Source organism: Epargyreus clarus, unplaced genomic scaffold (assembly GCF_041222505.1).
Source record: "Epargyreus clarus isolate Ecla_fem2 unplaced genomic scaffold, WU_Ecla_fem_2.2 ptg000018l, whole genome shotgun sequence".
NCBI classification, from domain to species: Eukaryota; Metazoa; Arthropoda; class Insecta; order Lepidoptera; family Hesperiidae; genus Epargyreus; species Epargyreus clarus.
The window spans coordinates 14,232,813-14,255,265 of record NW_027332226.1 but is presented as its reverse complement, the minus strand read 5'-3'; the positions used below and the strand labels follow the sequence as shown (position 1 = coordinate 14,255,265).

Below are 22,453 nucleotides of genomic sequence, written 5' to 3'. Positions count from 1 at the left end.
ATATCTATCGAGAAATTAGAGGCACAAATGATACAAATATTAGGAGAAAACATTTATTTTGCAAAAAAGAAATTATTATCGATCTTTAATAAAATTCGTATTTAGAGTATACAGTAAGTACTTATCGGTCGTATATAAATAAATCTCACTTAAACATAACCAAAAATAATAATAATACATCGCTTCTATTCGAGACTCAAAAAGACTCAATAACGTCGCTCTAGGTCGCGCACTGCACTCCGTCGTCACGTAATATAATATCATACACTGCGTACGCTCTACGCCGGGCCCTAGGGCGCGGGATAAATAAAATTATCTATGTCCCTATGTACAATTGCGACGCCGCTACGCGTCCAGGTCGTCCTCGCGCTGGCTCGAGAAGTAGCTCACCAGCCCGCCGAACACGCCCTCCTCGCGCCGCGCCTCGGGCGAGCCGCGCGCCTCGCCCGCGCCCGCCGCGCCCAGCGGCCGCAGGTACGGCTCGGCCGGCGCGTACGGCCCGTACGGCCCGTAGGCCGGCGCGTACGGGCCCAGCGGGTACCGCGGCCGCCGGTCCTTGTTCTCCGTGTGCTTGATCTTGGGGTGGTTCCGCGGCGGCTCCGGCGACGGCGGCCGCTGCGCCGGCGACCCCGGCGGCGACCGGTACTCCGGCTCCGTCTTCACCTCCGCCTTGATCTTCAGCGGCGGCTCCCGCCCGCCCGGCGCGCCCGGCGAGGACGGTCTCAGGGGGGACTGGAGGCCCGGGTGCCCGAGGCCGGGCGGGCCGGGCATCGGCCCGAGACTCCCGGGGTGCCCGCGACCCGCCACGGGAATCCCGGGCGGGCCGGGTGGAATGGTCCCTCGGGGGCCGCCGATCAGGCCGGGGGACGGGCCCCGTTGCGGGCCTCCCGGCGGCCCGTGCGGGGAGGACACCGGCGGCCCGTGCGGGGAGGACACCGGCGGACGATGCGGGAGACCGGGGGGCCCGTGTGGCGGCATGCCGGGGTGGCCGTGAGGCGAAGACGGGGGTCCGATGTGCATGCCCGGGGGCGCATGTTGGATGGCTCCCGGCGGGCCGATGATGCCCGGCGGACCCGGATGCCCGGGAGGTCCCGAGTGTCCGGGTGGCCTGCCGGGATGCGGGCCCCCGCCGGGCGGCCCGAGAGGGGAGGAGCCGGGCGGTCGATGCGGCGACATCCCGGGCGGGCCGTGCTGCATCGAGCCGGGGCCGTGCGGCGACACGCCGGGGGGACCGTGGGGGGAGGCTCCGGGCGGCCCGTGCGGGGAGGCTCCGGGCGGCCCGTGCGGGGAGGCCCCGGGCGGCCCGTGCGGGGAGAGCCCCGGCGGGCCGTGGGGGCCGTGCGGCGAGGCGCTGCCGGGCGGGCCGTGCGGCGCGGGGCCGGGCGCGCGGTGCGGCGCGGGGCCGGGCGAGGGGTGGCGCGGGTAGGGCGGCAGCGCGCGCAGGTGCGGGTAGTACTGGTGCGGGTACTGCGGCCGCGCCACGTTCTGCGGCAGGCCGGGGTGCATCTGGTACATCTGCATGCCCTGCCCGCGCGCGCCGTACGCGGAGTTCCCGCCCGGGTACATCATTGGACCCCTGTAATTTCGATCCTCCATTAAGTATTTGAAAAAGATATATAAGTAATACGTAAAACACGATTATATTACCTGTACTGCTGATTGATCATGTGCGGCATCCTCGTAATGATACTCGGTTCCTCGGTTATCGGCTTGAAAGGTTGAGGCGAGCCGGCTACGGAAAGAGTGCCTATGAAATAATAATATATAAAGAATAAATAAACGTTACGTAAAATGATCTAATAATATTTTGTATTAATATATTTTAGAGCATAATAAATTATTAATTGAATTCGATTTACCCTCTCGCATAACGCCAGGTGGCTGGTCGGGACGATGAGTGAGTGGTATCCGATCTTCAGCACACGCAATACCACGCAACTCTGCACGGACCTGAGTAAATAATTACATTACACAATTGTGATTTAGAATTTTTAGATTTTGTCACAGAAATTTATCCTATTTTTCAGACACATATTTGATGACTTAAATTCGCTTAATTTAAAAAAAAGCAAAGGTGGAGAAATAATTGTCCAAGTACGAGTCGAACTCGCACATTGAAGGTTCCGTACCACGCCATTTTGATATTTTTTTATTTTTAGTATTAATTGTTATTATAGCAACCACTAAAGTAAATACATTGTGAAAATTTGAACTGTCTACCTATTACGGTTCAATGGATAAAGCGAAAAAGGTATAGAAATAATGGTTTCTTGTATGGCAACCCCCACTTATTTTAAAGCGGCCGTCATTATGCATTTTCTGTAAAAATGTCAATTGTCTACCTATTATGGTTCCAGAGATAGAGTCCTGTGACAGACGGACAGACAGCAAAGTCTTAGTAATAGGGTTCCGTACCCCAGCCGGTCGGGAGGCATCGGCCGCACCTTCATGCCGAACCCGTCGATTTAAATTAACTTATTTTTAAAAGAAGAGCAAAGGTAGAGAAAAAACGCACCTGCAATCTCGGCGTTGCGGGGAACCGTTGCTCCTGAAAGTCTCCAGGATGCCTGATCCCGGGGGACCCGTACCCCAGCCGGTCGGGGGGCATCGGCCGCACCGGCATGCCGAAACCCCCCATGCCGCCGCCCACGCCGCCCCCCATCCCGACATCCTTCTCCTTCTTCATCCGCTTGCTCTCCTGCATCGCGAGCCGCGCTAGTCTCTTCTCCTCTCGCTCCTTCGCCTTCTGCTCTTTCATCTTCTCCTTCTCTTCTTTCTTCTGTAGCCGCTCCAGTTTGCGCGCCTCCTTCTCAGCTTGTTTCGCTTCGCGCTCCTGTCGTTTCTTTTCTCGATCCGCCTGGATAGCAAGTGGAATAATATTAATATACTAGCTGACCCGGCAAACGTGGTGTTGCCATATAAATAAAAAAATGTTAAGGGTGAATAACCCTTGTCACTTCGGGGTATGAAAATAGACAGTAGCCGATTCTCAGACCAACTGAATATGCATATAAAATTTGGTGAAAATCGGTTAAGCCGTTTCGGTGGAGTACGGTAACTAACATTGTGACACGAGAATTTAATATCAATACTTTTTTTTTCTCTCCTCCTCCTCGTCTTCTACGTTGCCAATAGGACTCCGGGATTTCCTACGGAACGCAACCGGAGTCCTCCGAACGCGTCGTCCCTTCGGGCTCCACCCAGGTGAGTTCCAGGACTCGCCACACCGTCAGGTGTTTACGACGGTATGCGACCACACACACCGCCGTTCTTCCCGGAGTTGCTTACCGGACGGCTCGACCTTCCAATCTTGCCGCCGGCAACTGCGAAAGCCCCCTTTTAGTCGCCTCTTACGACAGGCAGGGAATACCGTAGCCCTATTCTAGTCCCGGAATATAGGGACACCGCGCCGGGGGGGCGCTTAATACTAGCTAACCCGGCAAACGTTAATATTAATACTAATACTGTTAATATTAATACTAGCTAATACGGCAAACGTTGTGTTGCCATATAAATAAAAAAATGTTAAGGGTGGACAACCCTTATCACTTAGGGGTATAAAAATAGATAGTAGCCGATTCTCAAGCCTACTGAATATGTATAATTATAAGATTTGGTGAAAATCGGTAAAGGCGTTTCGGAGGAGTACTTACATTGTGATACGAGAATTTTATATATAATATTTTAGTAGAATAATGACATTTAATTATATTTTTGTTCATAATTATTGCTTGCTGTAAGTTAATAACAATATGCTAATTATTATACTACTTCAGGTTCGAGGTCTTACAAATTTGACAATTAAGTTGTTTAATTAAAACACATTGGTATAATGTGTAAGGTTATTTTCTTACAATTTGAGGTTTCTATTTTACTATAAAAAATATTTTAACTTACTTGGTTTGGCCGCCCTGGACCTGATGAACCTTCCGGTCTCAGTTCTGTCATAAAACAAACAAACATTACAAACAGTCGTTTAAATATAATATTTAATTTATGAATCATTAATGAATATTACCTTTTATTTTAACGCCTACAAGTTTTGCGAGCGCATCGTCACTGCCCATAGGACCGCCCCCGCGCCCTCCGCGACCACCCCGCGGTCCTCTGTCATGAAATAAATTTAATATCATAAAATACCCCAATAGATTATCTATACATATAAATAAAATTGAAGTGTCTGTTTTTAATATTCAAATAACCGCTTTTTACTACATGCATATGGATATACATACGGTACATACACCAAAATAACATTTTTTACAATTTTTGTCTGTCTGTTTGTTTTGGCTAACCTCTGAAATGGCTGGACTGATTTTGACGGGACTTTTATTGACAGTAGATGTAATAAGGAGTAACTTAGGTTCCTTATATTTTAGAACTAGCTGTGCCCCTGTTTATTTTTAACGCGCGTGAAACCGCGGGGCACACCAAGTATTTAATAATAATTATGATATTTATGATCATGATCCCTTCGGTAATTTTACCCGCAATATTTGCTTCCGCTGAACCCTCATATTTTTAGGGGCTTTGCCATAAAATTCCATTTTCATTTGAAAATTTCGTCAAAATTGAAGCACTCGCTTCCAAATATCATACAGACATATACAACAGATTTTCATATTTAAGCACATGCACATAATATGAGTTAATAAATTCATATTGACATTAGTTTTCAAATTACAGACACGCAATATTTTACGTATTTATTGTTTTATAATCATAGATAAGTATAGATATCTCACCACCTTGTAATTAAAGGAAGCCATTAAATGGCTTAAACGGCTGACATATATGTCAGCTATTTAATGTCTGTCATGGTGTAATTTACACGGAACAATGCCGACATGTATTTATTTATACATGAAATCGAAGGAAGTGCGGAGAAATGTCGTTTTATTCGTAAATTATCTAAAAACTACATTTTTTTCAAACACGAAAATAGACACAGTGACAATTTCAATTGTCAAAACTGGTTACATTTTCTTGCTAGGAGTGAATTACTCCTTTACTAATCTATGTTTATAATATACAAACAATAATATGATCAGTATTGTAATCTTAATGATATACCGTACCTGCTACCCCGGCCTCCCCTGCTGCCGCGCCCGCGGGCCGGCCGCGGGGAAGTATTTTGAGTACTTTGAGCATTTTGAGCTGCCTGAGCATCTGTGAACACGAATTATCATAATATGAATATTGAGAAATTATACATATTATATGTAACAACTGTATTTGTTTTTTTTTTTTATATATAATATGGGAGTAGCAGACGAGCATGCAGTCCACCTGATGGTAGGTGGCTACTGCCGCCCATGGACATCTGTAATCAACCCCAGATAGGATTAAATATTATTTCCTGAGGTCGGCTACAGATGCGCCGCTACACCTGAGGACTAAGCTGGAACGCCTCGGAAAAGTATGTCTCTCTTACCACACCCTTTAAATCAGAATACAGCAGCGCTTAAAGCTGCTGTTATAAGGCAGAAATAGGTGTGGCGGTGGTGTCGCCGGAGTCGAACCACAAAGGGTTCTACCCCCTTCGAATATACAGAATATACAGTTCGATTCCCGGCCAGGGAAAAAGATATTTTAAAAAAGTAATGATACAGTTTTAGTTTTTATCAAAATCGGCCTCGTAACTCCTTTCAGCATTTTTCGCTAATCCGAATTAGGCCCTGAAGGCCTATTTGAAAAATTCACCGTGTATATTCTAGTCTGTTTGGTATTAATATAGGTTTGGCTTGACCGTTTTTAACGAAGTTTTTTTGTGTACGAATTAAATCATTTAGACGGATTTTATGTTTACGAGATTCAGATTTTTTATTATTCATACATTTTTTGCTATTATTTTCCAAGCTATAGATCACTAGATTACGACTATCACTAGATTTTTGTTCTATGTCTAATTCTTCTTTGTGTGTCCAAGAATACTTGACGCTGGATAAATCTAAGTGTGGAGTTACTAGTGTACAAAGGGTTTTTTTTTTATTCTCCTGCGTGCTTTGCTTGTAATAACGTACTCGTACATGACGATTACACTCTGGAGGGTAGTCCGCGCCAAACTGCTTGTCCGCTCTGAAGTTGTTGCGCACAACTACAAGCATATATTCCGTAGCAACGTAAGGGCATACTAACGCAACTATGTGGGCGAGAGCGGGCAGCGGACGGGTGCCTGGAGGGGTCCCGCGCTGTCTTCGTCCCGCTAATATTTACATTGTGCTATTCAACGCGACTTGTTTCAATATTCAGAGCGGACTAGCACTTTGGCGCGGACTATACTGTAGTCATCGGTAACGGCAGTGACAGCCTAGGAAACTCGGCCTCTCGATCCCTCGGTATCTCGATCGAACCTCGGACCCTTTGGTCCGAGGTTCAAATCCCAGGCACGCACCTCTGATTTTTCAAATTGATGTGCATATTAGAAATTAATTATCACTTGCTAAACGGTGAAGGAAAACATCGTGAGGAAACCTGCATACCTGAGAGATGTATAAAAAAAAATCTCAAATGTATGTGAAGTCTACCAATACGCACTTGGCAAGAGCGGTGGACTATGGCCTAGTCGATCTCAATATGAGAGGAGACCCGTGCCCAGCAGTGGGGCAGTAATGGGTTGATGATGATGATACTGTCGTCCACAGTACTACAGTATAAGTATCTATAAGTATAGATATCTTATACAGTCGTCCGCAGTACTCACCGAGGTGGGCCTGCAGCTCCTCGGTCTTGGCGCGCGTGACGTCATCGGGCAGCTTGCGCAGCGGCACCACGGCGGTCTTGCTGACCAGGTCGCAGAGCGCGCGCTGCCGCTCCGCCACCTCGCCGTCCTCGCGCTGCAGCTCCGCCCGACGCCGCTTGGCGCGGTCTGAGTCCCAGTCGGAGCTGTCGTCCGACTCCACCTTGAACTCGTCCGAGCTGTCCGGCATGTGCTTGCCGCTCGACTTGTGCATCTCCTGTACGACCAACAAACGATGTAATGAAACTTTTTTTTTTAATATAGGAGTAGCAGACGAGCTTGCTGTCAGCCTGATGGTAAGTGGCTACTGCCGCCCATGGACATCTGTAATCAACCCAAGATAGGATAGAGGACAGAGAATAGATATACCTGAGGTCGGCCACAGATGTGCCGTTACCCCTAAGGACTATGCTGGAACGCCTCGGAAAAGTATGTCTCCCTTACCACACCCTTCGAAACGGAACACAGCAGCGCCCAACACTGCTGTTATTAGACAGAAATAGGTGTGGCGGTGGTGCCGAAACATTTAGATTAATGAAACATTTAAATACGAGTAAACAATCTACCGTGTAATTCACCGAACATGGAGGAGTATATTAACTCCACAGACGAATACAGACGCATAAGCCTTTGTTACGTATTTTTTTAGAGTGACTTTAAAATTTTTAACCTACACCCCACGAATTCGCCTATATTTTACGAGTTTCTAGGAAAGTGTAATGTAGCAAAAAAGCTATATTAGATTAAATATAAAACTTTCCTGCCACCAACAATGTGAATACCGTACAATGTGAGACTGGATCACCTACATCATTCTTTATCCATGCATACATTTAGATAAATTCTAATAATTTCAATATACTCACATCCTCAGACTCCGTATTAGGCATCTCAGTGTAATTGATCTTTTTCTGCCTGGTCCGGTGTTTGGGGGACCAATCGTTGACCCCCTCGTCGCTGAGCCCCCCGTAGGTGACGCGCGCGCGGATAACGTTCCCCTCGGCGTCGTACTGCGTGAGGCCGGACCGCTTGCGCGACTTCTTAGACTTGTCGCGCTTGGAAGACTTGGATTTCGATTTTGATGATGATTTACTGTGTAAGATAAAATTGAAATGTTACTTTTGAGTAAAGAAAGTGTAGTTTAATCATCCCAATATTACAAGTATTATAACTGTCTGTGACATTCTTTTCTACCAGATCTCTTCGTTTGACATGAACTCTGTCAGATTAGGTACCTTAGCAAAACAAAACATTTTTCCCCTTATGATTGATTTTTTTATGCTGGTTACCAATGATGATCAGGGTGAAAACCACTCAATATCGGATTGTACAATTGTGTTACGTTAAAAGCACAGTTAACATTGTCTCATACATTGGCTATTGTCATTAGGATCAAGTTATTAACCCTATATTTGACAGCGTGCACTTAAATGCACATTCAAATTAGATTTTTTTTCCTGAAAAACGCAACATCGAATCTTTTTAATAATAACTCAAAGCGACTTAGCAAACATTTCTTTACGTCAGAAAATAAAATCTATATCTGTCTCGTTCACACATTGTCAGTGGTAAACAAAATAGCGAGCCGTCGGTCAGCGCCTGCGCAACGCTCTCTAGTATCTTATTTTATCTGAATGAAATTAAGTTATATGTATGAAATTTATATTATTTTAATTTCTGCAAGCTTTGTGCAATTTTTTGGTGATATTTTTTTGAGATATAATGTTTTGAATATATAGTAATTCGTGACTTTTGTTACGCGTGCATTAAAATGCACACTGCCAACGACATACACTATTACTGTTTGTGAATATTGTGTCTTTAAATGCACATTGCCAACTTTGCTACTATGTACTAAGGATCTGCACCCAAGGTAGGGGTAGGGTGAACAAGGTTCAGGCAGAGTTTTTTTTTATAATTCATGACTGCAATTCACATTTCCTCCCTTCTACTAAATTCCCAGTCCTTAGCTTGAAATATTTTTTTTTAGATGACTGGAGGCTGAAAAATTTTAGCTTTGGTGTCTAAATTGCGTAATTAAATCTAACGTAGAATTCCGCAAATCTTAGAAAGATGAATTCCAGATGTTTAGGTTTCATCAAGACGTCTCTGAATTCAAGTCCTGTCCAATCAATAGTGACTTCTGTCAAAAATGTAAACATGTCCAATAATGATGACCCGAGAACATCTGCAATATCAATCCCAGATAACACCAAATTCCCACTTGAGGTCAGCCATAGATGCGCCACTAGTCCTGAAGACAAAGCTGGAATGCCTCAGAAAAGTATATCTTCTTACCACAACCTTCAAACAAGTGGAAAAGGGTCCAGTCATATGCTCAAATTTAATACAGCATTATAACGGGAAATATGGATGAAGGTCTAAACAGACAAGTCGCTTTATACCGTACGGATGTCATAGGCCATCGTTAGTATTGTCTTCACAAATTTTGGACATCTTCGTTTGTAATTCCTGATGGCTGTTTCGTCATGAGAACAATGGTAAACAAAATTATTGCCACTCAAAAAGTTTCGAGTCGCTTTATTTGGGAAAGTGCGTTATTTTGGGAGGAGGTCTTCTAATCTCTCAACTCAACTAAAATATTTCAAAACTTGTTGATATGTCATAACTTCCGAGGCTTTTACCTTTAATATTTTCAAAATGTATCATATTTTTTATATTTTTTAATTATTACTTACTTTAGTAAGTACTTGGCGGTGTGTATTTAAAGACACATTTTTTTTTCTTGCGAACCAGGCAGTGTGCACTTAAAGACACATACTATATCCTGAAAACTGAATTTCAGAGATTTTTTATTTTATTTTTCCTAATATCCTTATAACCCAATTAACGCAGGGAAGAAGCAAAAGTATACTTTGTTTAAGGTAAAATTCTCTGCCAAGTATAGGGTTAAAGTAATGAAACGGAAATTAAATAAGCAACGCTCACGTTTTTGACCACTCCTTAGTGCCAGCGGACTCGCTCGAGCTATCCTCAAACACTTTCTTCTTTTTCTTCACCTCTGGTGACGATTCCGCCAATTTCGGACGATCTAAAATCAAAAAATATATATTAACTCATTCACGTGTTACGTATATTGAAGCAAAGCAATAAATTTTGCTTCTTCCGCAGGAAGTCTAAGTTTCAATTAGAATTACAATAGTTGATCAAAGTGATGTACGTATTCGACATTAGTTATCACAGAAATTGTCAAAAATATTGTATAAAAATATGACTTGATATAATGGTTGCCTTTTTGCCTACTAACCCACACTTGTTAAGCAAGAAGTAACCTGTGCCAACGTCACAATATCCAATCGGTTTAAACTATTGATTATGATGATAATATTAATAATGCTGTCGTATTAACTATAATAATAAATAATGACAATGATAACCAACCTTTGCCCTTCTTCTCTGGTCTGCAAGTCCGCCGAATGGGCAATGAGTCCGAAGATCGCGAATCGCTGTCGTCCCTTTCAGCTGACGACGATATGTCCTCCGAGGTCGACTCCAAGCTGTAATGGAATAGCACATTATATTAGTACGCCATATAAGTAATTATATAGTATGAAGGTGGTAGAACCCTTTGTGGTTCGACTCCGGCGGCAGCACAGCCACACCTATTTCTGCCTAATAACAGCAGTGTCAGGCGCTGCTGTGTTCTGGTTTGAAGGGTGTGGTAAGTGAGACATACTTTTCCGAGGCGTACCAGCTTAGTCCTCAGGGGTAGCGGCGCATCTGTGGCCGACCTGTGTGTGTGTGTGATCTGTGGTACGAATATCGAATCCTATCTGGAGTCGATTACGGATGTCCATGGACGGCAGTAGCCACTCACCATCAGGTGGACTGCATGCTCGTCTGCTACTCCATATAATAAAAAAAGTAATTATATGGCGTACCAACTTAATTGATTTATTCTTTAGTTTAATACTGCAATACATTTATTATATTTTTGCCTTAAAATAATTATTAATCAGTGATGAATCTAATGTATTAATGAATGAAATATCTAATGAGAGACTAAAATAAATAAATACTTTATGAAAATAATATATATTGAATATGACGATTGCTTATTGTTAAGTAGTACTTATTCAATGAGTACTACTTAACAATAAGTAGCACTTAATACTGCAATACCTTTATTTTTGCCTTAAATAAATTATTAATCAGTGATGAATCCAATGTATTAATGAATGAAATATCTAAGGAGAGACTAAAATAATTCAAGAAATACATTATGAAGATAAAATGTATCAAGTATGACGTCTACTTATTGTTAAGTAGTACTTATTCATTGAGTACTATAGTGTAGAAAGCTCTTCACTAATTAATAAATTGAATAAAATATTTAAATAAAAAAATAAAATAAAAGTAAGAATTCCAGACTCAGTTGACACAAATTTAAAGATTTACTTCAAGGATATTTCAGAAATCCTCTTCATGTTCAGAGCAATTTCGAACAGATCAGCGATTACACGTTTTTGCATAGTTGCAATTGACGCGCAATCGCTTTCCTCAAGTTATTTTTTATTAACATAAGTTAGTAGAATTGGTATAGCAATTCAGAGAGGAAATGCTGCCAGCGTCTTGGGAACCTTGCCCAAAGACAGTGATGGTGACAATTTTTTATGGTAGTGTTTTTGTTTTTATATTTTTGTTTTTCATTTTTGTGTATAAGTAAATTTTGTAAATAAGTTGTTTTAAATTTACCTATAGTTTATTTTATTATATTTAATTTTCTATAAGTTTCATTATAATTGTAAATATTTTTCAGTTAATAAATAAATATGCATTTGAGTTAGTACGTAACCAGCAGCCACTAGCGCAGCGCGTAACCTAACCTATACCATTACCATTCAGTCGTTATTAGAATAAAAACCAGTTAACCAGTAAAAGGTTGTCAATTATTACCAACCAACCATACCAGAAACAAGAAACTCTTTTTTTCATGGTCCTTCGAGTCGGATCTGAACCAGCGACCTATGGATCGGACAATTTAACTTCATACACTCCAAAATAATATAGCATTTTTCCTCACCCAGTATCCTTGAAGTCTTCGTCGGTTTCGTCATCATCTTCTGAAGGCACCTCCAAAGAGTTCAGCTTTCGAGGCTTTCGCCTCTGCTTCTTCTTAGACTTCTTAACCTCTACTGGTTTACCCTGACAAAGACAAATTCATAAATAAAGATAGCTGATTAACATAATATAACATGCAATAAAAGACAAACCAGATTAAAAACAAATCACATGAATTCTACTCATAAACATGAAATAAACTCTTAATATTTGGTTAACTGCGTGCATTTCATACATACATAATATCGTTTTTTCATAACAATAAAACCTATATTATGTGTCGAGATGGAAAACATACAGCATTGCATGAAAATGTTCCTGGTGAAGAATATGACCATTTAAAATGTCGGCAGTACCCTCGTGATCTTGCTGGCGACCTCTGGTGTTTAAAGAGAGAAATAAACATGTTTATCTATACCTAAATAGATAAAACATTCTAGCCATATATACAATAAGTACACACAGCTTCTTCATAGCAATGCTGTATGTTTTCCGGGCACATCAATTTGTATTTATCTATCCTATCTTTTTTTTTTTTTTTTTTTCCTATTCTCTGTAATATCTCTATCCCTTACTTTCTTCACCTACGCTAGCTGCTGATATGTCCAAAGATAAATTCTAGTTGGTATGTTTTTACATTTGTACACCCCTACCCTGTGTTTCTTGTGTCTAATATGTTTCTCTTTCAATTACTCTATGGTTGTCTGGAAGAGATCGCTTTTAAGTGATAAGGCCGCCTATTGTACTCTTCATTATATGTATGTAAATATTTGTCATTTATTAGTTGGTGTACAATAAAGCATTTTTGTATTGTATTGTATTGTATCAATATAGAAATAATAATTCCGTAGAATGCGAAAGATTTAACGTTATTACTTACCTGTTCAATAGCCTCCCTTTCAGCCTTCATTTTCTCCTCTTCGGCGGCTTCTATGATAGTCGATATGTCTTTCCCCCTACCCTGATTCCCTGCACTTGTAGTAGGCTCTACATATTCCTCCTGCAAATTATAAATTCATAACTATAACTTTAATCTGTCAGGCAGTAAATATATAGAAATAATAACAACTAGAAAAAAGTAAAGGTAGTTTAAAAATGTTACAAAATATATAGTAGCCAATGTTAGAAATAAAAGAAAAAAATAAGCTAAGAAAGTTAGAAGCGATAGACAGATAAAAAATGTAGGTACAGATGCGATAGCTCAAGAAAATAGATACAATGTAACGGGGTCGCAAGTTCGAATCCCAGTTGGTGTCACATTTATTGGACACAACCACTCGGAATACCAATTTTTATACCCATAACCCAGAATTTTATTCATAATATTTTTTTAATTTAGACCTATGTCAATTATTTTTTAAGTAGGTGACAATAAAGTCATATAGCTCTGTACATATTGTATCATTAATAAATACAGGCTGATGACAAAAAAAAACATGCAACAAAACTTTAGTCCGAAAGAATACTAATTCAAATCTACTGGTTAGTTAAGTTACTCACGAATGTTAATCGTAGCGTTAGTTGCAGTTCCGAGTTAGTGGATCAATTTTACAAAGACTTGATTGCCAATTGTACGTCACATTGCCTACCTTGATAGCTGAACTAATGAGCCTATCGTACTCTTGCGAGCGGTATGACACTGGCAACTGTCTTCGAGCTCGCAATCTGTACACCACGCCTGATGAGGAAGAGGATGACCAGCCACTACTTGCCTCTGTGGACAAATGCGTTAATGAAGTTCCATTAAAATTATGATAAAACAAATATTATCATAATTTTCGACGGCATCGCTACACAAGTAGACAAAACGTTATATAAACACATTGTGACAACGTGTTTTGTAAGGAAAGTTGAGGTAGTATCAATGCTAGGGTAAAACTTTACGAATGAAATATCACACATATATTGTTGTAAAGACATGTACAATGTTACAAATTAAAAAAGATATTAAAATGTAAACTAACTATTATTTATACCATATGATTTTACCTCAGGGACTACTGAAATTATATATTATATAGATATTATAATTAAAAACCTAACTGTTTACTGCTGTTGGTACAGTATTAATTACGTTTCATTATATTTTATTATCTTATTATTTATTATTATAGTATAGTATTATTATGCACAATTATTTTAAATAATGTTGTATTTTAAATACTGTTTGATTTTAAATTCTATCGTTTACCCTTTTATAAATGTGCCTAGGCGACAAGATTACCCATTGAGTCACGAATCTTTATCCCGTATTACAAACATAGTGTAAGGCCGTTTGTCCAACGCCACAATATTAATCGATTTTTTATAAATCGATTATATAAAAATTATACCACCAGCGGCATGGCACCGTTTTTATTTAATCAACTTATACGTATGAACATAATTCGCGATTTTTCATGCGTTGCATACATACGAACTGTTTCTAAAAATAGATTTAAACACGTAATTTATATAATCGACTTACAAAAAATCGATGAATATTTGTAAAAATCGATTATAAGAAAATAATAATCGATTAAAATAAAAATCGATTATATTTCAACATGTCTACGTGTAAGGAGCGTGTCGTACCAGAGCTGTCGTGCTCCTCGGGTCGCGCGGGCAGGCCGGGCGGCGGCGGCGCGGGCGCGCGCGCGCGCTCCTCCGCCACGCGCGCGCGCAGCTCGTCGTACTGCGCCAGCTCCGCCTCCAGCGCCGCGATCAGCTTCTCCTGCACACACAGACACACACACGTCATGTCTCATGGTACTTATAAAAATAAATACAAGACAAAAGGATTTTTTTTTATAACATAGGAGTAACAGACGAACATGCAATCCACCTGATGGTAAGTGGCTCCTGCCGCCCATGGACATCTGTAATGAACCACAGATAGGATTGGATATTCCTACCTGAGGTCGGCCACAGATTCACCGCTACCCCTAAAGACTAAGCTGGAACGCCTTGGAAAAGTATGTCTCCCTTGCCACACCCTTCGAAACGGAACACAGCAGCGCCTAACACTGCTGTTATTAGGCAGAAATGGTTGTGGCGGTGGTGCCGCCGGAGTCGAACCACAAACTTGAAAAATTCACCCTGTATATTAAAAAGTAATATAACTGAAGTGTAAATTCAATAATATTCTTACATGATTACAAGGTGGACAGAACCAGTCGCCCTCGGGCACGAGAAACAGCATGGGTTTCAAGCAACTCGCGTGATAGCCCTCATCGCATTTGTCACACAACAGGATCCACTCGGGCTGCTCCCCGCTGCCACAACGCTTACACACGCCATCTTCTTTACCTAAGAAATAAAAAATAAGCTCACATAATAATATACACATACATCTGGATGTGGATCTGGATCCAGAACAAAAACCAAATTATCATTTAGATATTGTCTGGCTGGGCAGTGGGCATTAAATGATTGTTAATAGTAATAAATATATGGAATTGAACTATTCTAAAAATAATTTAACTTTACATAATAATAATTATCTTAGCAAAGGTAATAGAAAATGGTTACAAATTTCACCTTAAAGAAATTGCAATAATACCCAATTATTTATGAATTCCAATTAAGTTATGACTTTATACAACACTTACTACCTTCCTGTAATGTCCTAGCTCGTTTCAAAGGTTCCGAAGGTTCTCCATCTTCCAAATCTGATTCTGGTGAAAATTCATGGTCGGATTTTCCGAATTCCACTGAAAAAAAAATAATAATAATATAACATCAAAATGGTATAACCTTGGTGTTAAAATTGTTTATATTTAAGATTCTCTAGACATTTTTCTACATTTACAAAGTATATGTTGTCTTCCTTCTTCATCCTTTATAAGTAGTGATCACTTATAGGATTGTATGTACAAATTGCTATGCTATGTGGACTTTGGAGTCCTCAACCCATAATCCCATTGTTGGACACGAGTCTCTTGTCAGAGTGAGATAGTGTAGTTTTGGGGTAATTTGCCACTTCCATGCAGCCACCCAAGTTAAAGGTGGCTGTTAAGGGTTCGATTCCCGCCTATGGTCTGTTTGGTAGTAGGACGTAGCGCTGCACTCACGCTCTAACAGGCTCTTAAGTAAGTACCTAGCAAACGCATATGCGATTTTTAAAGACCCAAATCATTTTAAATATGAAGTAAGTTATGAAAAGTAATCATGTAATTGTGATTGAAACTACAATTAGTAGTTAGTAATCAAAATGTTTAACTACTTTTTACGATAACTTTTTGTAATCTGTATTTATAATTACTGATCACTATATGTAGTATTACTATATGTAGCCCAACATTGCTTCCATGTTACAAAAAAAGCCTGAAACCATTTCGTACACCCTGTATGTGCACGTTACTCACGGTCCGGCTCGTCGTGCTCGAACAGCGGCTCATCGGAGTCGGAGTCCGGCTCCGGTCCGGTAGAATCGGACGCTTGCCACTTCGCCTGTTTTTTCGTCCGCTTCTTGGCATCCGAGTCGGAACTGCTGCCGCTCGCTTGCCACTCTTCTTCGTCCTCTTTTGTCTGTTACAACCATAGATTAGTAAAGATTAATAATCACACCTAACAAGCAAAATGTAACCAGTTTTGACAATTGAAATTGTCAGTCACCTATTTTCGTCTTTGAAAAATATTTATAAAATGTAGTTTTTCGATCATTTACGAATGAAACGATATTTCTCCGCACTGTTTCTTCGATTTTGTGTATTTGCACCACTTAACTGCGCATGTCGACATTTTTCCGCGTAAATTACATAATGACTAAATGGCTGACAGAATATGCGGCCGTTTAAGCCATTTAATGGCTTCCTTCAATTACAAGGCGGTGAGATATCTATACTTATATATGGTTACAACAATAACTAATATGTAGATTACATATGACATACATTTAAATTACTGAAAATTAAAACGATTGCGTGTAACACATGTTACACACAAGTGTACACGAACGCAAGTAGTGAAACTATTTTAACAAATAATTGTCAAATATAATAATCAAAAATATCCATGTAACATAACGTCCCAGCGTAACCGTTTCGTAACACCCCAGTTTCGTTTCCGTAACCAACAATACTTTTTAGTTTCTTTTTTTCATTTTCTTTTTTTACGTTACATTTTCTCCCTCATAGCGCGCCTAGAGAAGCTTTACTTCCGAAAACAGGCTCAGATGTCAATGAACTTATAAAGCATACAAAGTATGGGTATGTACTAACAGGTGTTTAGTCTATTCTAAAGATTCCATGTATCTATATGCGTTCACTACTCATGTACGACGTACTACGTACTCATGTACTACGTATGTGGTGCTCATATTTAGGTGGACTGGTACATGGATCCGTGGTACCAACACTACCAACCTTCTTAGTGTGTATCATCTTGAGCTCTCTGAGCGCCACCTCCTCGAGATGGCGGCGCTCAGCCTCCTCGCGGATCTTCATCTGCGCGATGCGGCGCGACTGTCGCACCGGCGTCTCGGATTCAGAGTCCGCTCGAGACTTCTCCTTGTCTCTGTCCTTGTTCTTCTCCTTACCTCTGTCCCGCTCCCGCTTCCCTTTCGGCTTCCGTTTCATCATCTTCTTCGATGATTTTTTACCCGCTGAAATCATAAGTTGCTCATAGAATGTTGCAAATATTTTAATTATGGACTGGCTTGATGATTTAGCTTTATGGGAATTCATATATTAGGGAGGTTTAAGCCTATGTAGAAGCCATATTTCAAACTAAAGAAAAGAAGTTCCAAGCTTTCTGGTAAATCGAGCCAGAACTATTTTTTGGAGTATAGGAGCTTGCCTAGCTTATATGAGTGATATAACACATGGACTTCCACAACAGTCACCATTTAAAATATGTTAAGATTTACAGGGACATTGCGAAGCTTAAGAAACAAGTGGATTAGCAAGGCTCTGTTTAGCCTTAAATGGTATAAGTAATAGGAAAGTTTTGATAACCTTTTGATATAAATTTTGACATCTCATGCTGATGTAATGGGAGAAACCAAAATGCTTTGCTAATACTATAACTAACTTGCATGTGTATTACATAATATCATCACTTAGTGATCAGTAGTTTAAACACATCATTAGAAAATTTACATGCTCTCCTCATAATGATAGTATGTGATATCTACAAATTTCCAAGTACAACATCAGTTTTTGTTCTACTAATTCTGTAGTTTGAGTTAACTTTCATATGATGGTTTGAAGTCCCAGCATAATTATGTGAACTTATCTGTATTAGTTCACATAATTATGCTGGGACTTCAAATGAGAATAAGGACAGTGTGCCACATAAAAGCAAGCACCTTTTACTGGCATACAGAGATTTTACTCTTCCTGCCCATGGATTATAGTCACACTAGTAAACATTATTGTAAATTATTTTAATTTTTATACCTATACTATATAAGGTTTCCTCTTCAGACTCACTAGAACATTTCTCCAATAATTTTGCTTCTACTTTTTTTCTGAAAATAAGAAAAATATTCAATAACATAATATATGAGTTGGTACTCTCTTGAACAAATGCATACTTATCAAATACTTACCGAGATGTCGTAATGATTTTTTTGGGTTTAGTTTTTAGGCGCTTTCCAATCGTAATAGGTTCATCCTCCTCACTTTCGCTTTGAGATTCTGATTTCGCTTTGTCATTAAGAGATGCATTTAACAGAGATCGCTTCAAAGATTTATTCAGTTTCTTATCATTAATATTCGCTTCATCATTACTTTTAGCGTTATCTTTAGCGTTTTTAATAAACTTCTTAACTTTTAACTTCCCTTTAACAGCTTTAATTTTTTTCCTAGCAGATATTGAGTCAACTTTAGCTTCACTATTCAGGTCTTTATTTTCGATATTGTCATTTACAGAACAATCTATGTCGCCTAAAGGATCCACGGTTTCTTTGGAATGTGATTCAGAAACATCAGACTCTGGTGTGGATTCTAAACGCAACTTTTTTGGAGGTAGTGTGTCTTCTGCTTGCAGTTCCTTGTCGGGGCTTTGTTCTTTCTCATTCTCTGTATGGTTTACGTCGTCCTGATCAGACGAAACACTGCTTTTTCTTTTCTCTATAATACTGGCTTTATTATTTTGACAGTTGTCCGTTTCTGATACCGAGTTTAAGACCTCCTTACTGCTACTTTTACTTAATTTTCGTAAAATATTTTTCTTTTTAACTTTTCCTCTACCTTTTTTTATACTACTTTTACTTAAATTATCACTGTCCGTAATACTCTTTTCATTAACGCTACTATCCCTTTTTGAACTATTGTCACTAGTTTTATCATTTGAATTGGAACCATTAGGTTTGTCTAACTCCCTAATACAATGTTTCTTAGAGTCCGACTTATTAACTTCTGAATTATCATTAGATTGTTTCTTTAGAGACCTTTTATTTACAGAGGGCGAGCTTTTCAACTTAACACCTTTACTTACTTTATTCTTACTACTGGAATCATTATGTTCACCATTACATTCCGCATCAGGATTATCGCCTTCCGAATTTTCTTTACTGTGTTCTTCTTCTATAACTTCTGGGTTACCAGTGTCATTTTCGTATCCCCAGCCTTCCCCATAAAAATACATGACAGGCTCGCAAATTTCTTCCCCGATAATGTAGGAACTTTCACAATCTGCACCATTACCCTCCCCAGTCACTATCATCACAGGCTCTTCTATTGCTTCACTGACCGCATCTTCTTCAGATGCTTTAGTTTCATTAATAGCAGGAGGTTCTATAACACTATCACTATCTTTACTACTTACATTTACATCTACATTAGAATTTTCTGTCTGTGATTCAGGTTCAGGTATCTCACTAGTGTCTATGTCTTTTTCCTCACTCTTATTCTCTACTTCTTTATTGCTCGGACTACTTTCAGTTTCATCGGCATTTTGTTCTTCTGTGATGTTCTCTTGTTCAACTACATTTTCTTCTTCAGCTACATCTTCGTCTTCACCAACTTCATTTTCTACATGAGCATCATCATCTTCAGGTTTGTTGTTAGGTATGCTTTCCTTACTTTGTTTACTGATACTAGTACCCTTTCGGTCTTTTTGTTCATCGCTTTCATGTTCAGACTCAGATTCTGGGCTCAAGAATTCATCTTCATTTTCTTCATCTACCTCAGATGATTTGTTAGGCTGGAATTAAGAAGATTAAGCATATTTTACTAACAAAGTAAGCATATTTATTTAAATCCCAAAAACAGATTGATTATATATACTAAACAGACTATTTTTTTTTTAATTCAGAAAGTAAAAAAAATCATCTTAATGATACACTTATCATATGATTAAAGTAAGTAAGATTCAAAAATTAACAGAACTTATCTATATTTTTTTTAAAGAATTTAAATTTACCTCTATTTGTGGTAGAGCATCTGCACCATTTGAATCCTCATTTACATTACATGCAGCTGAAGGAGAAATTTCCTCACCACTCTTCAACTGACTTATGATCTTAACCAGCTCTTCCCTATTTCTGAAAAAAAAAGAACAGAAATTATGAATAATATTTTTTATTTCAGTGGTAGAACGGGTGTCCCAACTGAAGCCAATTGTACTAGTAGTACCTACACTCAACGAAAGCTGGAAACTATCAGCCATAAAATTAATTTAACTTCTAAGCTGGCTTGATCACCACAGATAATAAAAAAAATAGTATCCATAATCTGTTTTTATTTTCATAATCTATTTATAAAATTATTTCTATGTTAAAATGATGATTAATTTGATCTGTCAATATTTTTTACTGCAATCTTTTTATTTTTTATTTTTTACAAAGCACTTACCAATCATCAATTACAATATTTTTGTTATAGTACAATTGGGTCATAGTTTATATTGTTACTAATTTTTAAACGATATATAAAGTTATGTATTAAACAAAATGGATACCTTGCTATCAGCTGCCAAGTCTCCTCATCCTGATCTTCCTTGTAGAGGCAGAGGTTGGCGTCGTGATCCACTTGGAGCCAGTACACACAACCATTCTTGTCTCTCCCCACGGGATCCAATCTCAGCTCTGTACATGATATTGCATTGACAGCTGTTTTGAACTTTGGATGACAGGTAAACTGATATTCCAATAACAACTGTGGGTCAAAAATATAAGATAAAATTACTATGTAATTAATATATTCATAAAATTATTTATATGGTATATTATGCAAATAAGCAATTTAATTTAATTGATTTAATTGAAATCAGTAGGTTTAATAAGTCTACATAAGAGTAATATAAGCAAAAAATTACATAAATACTAATATAGAAATATCACTAAAATAAATATATTTAAGATCTTATATGTAATTGAAAGTAAACATCAAAAAGTATTAAAATAACTTTTCGGTACGGTAAAACAAAGTTATAACTTTCTAGGTTAATTGTTTATAAGTAATACTTGTCTGATAATGAGATGACACTGATATTTAGTAATTTACTTACTGGAATTAATAATTCAACTTTCACAGAAATTTACACATCATTGAAAAACATCTTTGACTAGCAAACAAGTGTAAAAAAACAAAGAAGCATATTAAATTTCTGAACAAACATATATATAATATATCTTTAATTAACTTGATTTTACAAACAAGAGAAGATAAATGATAAAAAATATACTTGTGGCGAAAGAAAAATAGCAATGACTCACTTTCAAGATCTTCAACTTGACTTGTATACTAGCTTTCTTGTAAGAAAACCTTTCGATCTCCCAGGCTTCCTGATGGTGTGCCTGCTGGTGGCAGAACTTGATCAAACTGCGTTCCCATCGGTTAGACTGCACAGATTTTAACGCGCGACGTAATAACCTCAAGTGTAGTTCTCTCAATGGGTCCAATACTAAAAGAATAAAAAGTTCGTACTTACATGTTTGTTTATATTCACACTAATAATACGACGCTCCACACTCACCCTCCTGTGTATTCTCTATCAACTCCTGCAATTTCGCTATCGTAGGCACCTCCAAGCTGTACAGTTTACCGAAAACTTTCAAAAACGAGTATATAACAGCGAAATTAGGATCATTCGTACACGAAATTTCACCATCAGACGCCATCGTCGTCAATTATTATGCTCCTTTACTTAACATTGCTACACGATTCTCACTACCGGTACGCGATTTTTTCACTTATAACTATCGGAAAATTGTAAAACATGTACATCATTCACCAAAATATCTTTATTCTACAAACACTGAAAGCTTCTTTCCTTATTTTCTAAAATAATAAAATAAAACTCGATGACAGCCATCGCCCCATAAACATAGTAACTATAGTTATAATTAGATTGAGACATGTAATATGACCAAGGTCTTCCCTTAAACAGCCATTCATAGACATTACAATTAATTTTAGATTTTTTATACATTCTGTAATTGTTTATCTTTAAATATTAAATATATATTACATTAGTACAATATTTGTTTGTAAATAAATTACACAAGCAAAAACAAAATCATTTTGTAATGTATTTAAAAAAATATTCTTCGCGTAGATCTCGTAGATGCAAGTAATAGCATAGCAATAGCAAATACATGTTTAGTTATATTTAACATATCTTACACCACGAACACACGTTGATTTATAAAAATGGTAAAATAGTTAAAAGAATAGCAAGCAAAGCTCAATATTCTTCCAAGGT

At 38.9% G+C, this 22,453-nt stretch overlaps 1 protein-coding gene across 3 annotated transcripts; it reads right to left on the bottom strand.

Annotated features, from left to right (window-relative positions):
* Window positions 1-39: 39 nt before the first annotated feature.
* Window positions 40-22,092, bottom strand: LOC140749836 (uncharacterized). Of its 3 annotated transcripts, none has more exons than XM_073083047.1 (25): window positions 21,725-22,092; window positions 21,465-21,652; window positions 20,708-20,904; window positions 20,171-20,291; window positions 18,354-19,951; window positions 18,202-18,272; window positions 17,167-17,405; window positions 16,168-16,330; window positions 15,412-15,513; window positions 14,952-15,109; window positions 14,396-14,534; window positions 13,411-13,535; window positions 12,702-12,821; window positions 11,784-11,905; window positions 10,142-10,257; window positions 9,689-9,791; window positions 7,606-7,831; window positions 6,704-6,956; window positions 5,079-5,169; window positions 4,019-4,107; window positions 3,898-3,941; window positions 2,516-2,857; window positions 1,860-1,950; window positions 1,648-1,747; window positions 40-1,576 (listed from the first exon to the last, which is right to left on the bottom strand). In XM_073083047.1, the coding sequence occupies exons 1-25, from the start codon at window positions 21,867-21,869 to the stop codon at window positions 346-348; spliced, it is 6,174 nt and encodes a 2,057-aa protein (XP_072939148.1). In that variant the 5' UTR covers window positions 21,870-22,092; the 3' UTR covers window positions 40-345. The 3 variants fall into 3 exon arrangements, with proteins under 3 accessions (XP_072939148.1, XP_072939150.1, XP_072939149.1); XM_073083049.1 differs by having other exon boundaries at window positions 1,648-1,732; XM_073083048.1 differs by having other exon boundaries at window positions 15,415-15,513.
* Between the last annotated feature and the right edge of the window lie 361 nt (window positions 22,093-22,453).

What these genes read in the sequence shown, in the direction of transcription:
- LOC140749836 (XM_073083047.1), bottom strand. Translation starts at nt 21,869, where the DNA reads ATGGCGTCTGATGGTGAAATTTCGTGTACGAATGATCCTAATTTCGCT. An exon ending in TAGGACATTACAGGAAGGTA is followed by an intron (nt 15,110 to 15,411) that starts GTAAGTGTTGTA and finishes TTTATTTCTTAG; the next exon opens with GTAAAGAAGATGGCGTGTGT. An exon ending in TCATTAGTTCAGCTATCAAG is followed by an intron (nt 12,822 to 13,410) that starts GTAGGCAATGTG and finishes TATAATTTGCAG; the next exon opens with GAGGAATATGTAGAGCCTAC.